The following is a 1,108-nucleotide window of genomic DNA, read 5'->3' on the forward strand; positions in this document are numbered from 1 at the left end:
CTACGTTGCCATCTGCAAACCCCTGCACTACGGGACCCTCCTGGGCAGCAGAGCTTGTGCCCACATGGCAGCAGCTGCCTGGGCCTCTGGGTTTCTCAATGCTATGCTTCACACAACCAATACATTTTCCCTGCCCCTGTGCCAGGGCAATGCCCTGGGCCAGTTCTTCTGTGAAATCCCTCACATCCTCAAGCTCTCCTGCTCACACTCAGGTTACCTCAGGGAACTTGGGCTCATTCTGTTTAGTGTCTGTTTAGTGTTTGGTTGTTTCATTTTCATAGTTTTCTCCTATGTGCAGATCTTCAGGGCTGTGCTGAGGATCCCCTCTGAGCAGGGAAGGCACAAAGCCTTTTCCATGTGCCTCCCTCACCTGGCTGTGGTCTCCCTGTTCCTCAGCACTGCCACCTTTTCCAACCTGAAGCCCCTCTCCATCTCCTCCCCATCCCTGGATCTGACCCTGTCAGTTCTGTACTCGGTGGTGCCTCCAGCACTGAACCCCCTCATCTACAGCCTGAGGAACCAGGAGCTCAAGGATGCCATAAAGAAAATGATGACTGGATGCTTTTCAGGAGCAATCAAGTGCCTTTGTTCTGGTGTGTAGCATTCAGAAGGGGACTCAGTAATGGCTCATTGTTTCTTCTCAGGTTTTTCATGGAGATGACTGGGTACTTCTTGTAATAATTTTCTGTGCAATTAAATATTTATATGCCTCTTTCTTCTAATTTACTGTGTACCCATTGAATTTGACCCAGAGATATAAAAATGATGAATTGTGTTCTCTGAGTATTTAAACAAAATAAAGGACCCTGCAGTGCCTTCTTTGTCCAAGACCCTTCTTAGCTGTTCCTAAAGGACAGCACACTGCAGGACAGGGGGGATTGGCAAAGGGCAAGGGCACAAGAATCCCAGCACAGCAGCCCTGCCAGGGAGCAGCAGAGCTTGGGCTTTGCAGAGCTGCTCTTTCCACTTCCACACTGGCCTTGTGAGCCCCTTTCTGGCTGCAAGGCCTGAGTGCTCTCTGAGCACAGTCCTGGGGGTGGGAGCCCTTTGAGCACAGGCAGGGACAGGCACTGGGAACTTGTGAAGCAGAGCTGGCCTCCCTGACAGC

The 1,108-nt window shown here is 51.2% G+C and overlaps 1 protein-coding gene across 1 annotated transcript in view; it reads left to right on the top strand.

Annotated features, from left to right (window-relative positions):
• LOC114072512 (olfactory receptor 14J1-like) overlaps positions 1-547 on the top strand; it is a gene marked incomplete at its 3' end in the record, with an annotated part of 13,838 nt that extends 13,291 nt beyond the window's left edge. Inside the window, exon 3 of the mRNA XM_027910398.1 lies at positions 5-547. Within this exon, the coding sequence (XP_027766199.1) occupies positions 5-547 (543 nt within the window). The remainder of the gene's footprint in view (positions 1-4) is intronic.
• Between the last annotated feature and the right edge of the window lie 561 nt (positions 548-1,108).

Source organism: Empidonax traillii, unplaced genomic scaffold, assembly GCF_003031625.1.
Source record: "Empidonax traillii isolate 1590-97213 ecotype Southwest subspecies unplaced genomic scaffold, ASM303162v1 scaffold3388:size33119, whole genome shotgun sequence".
NCBI lineage: Eukaryota > Metazoa > Chordata > Aves > Passeriformes > Tyrannidae > Empidonax > Empidonax traillii.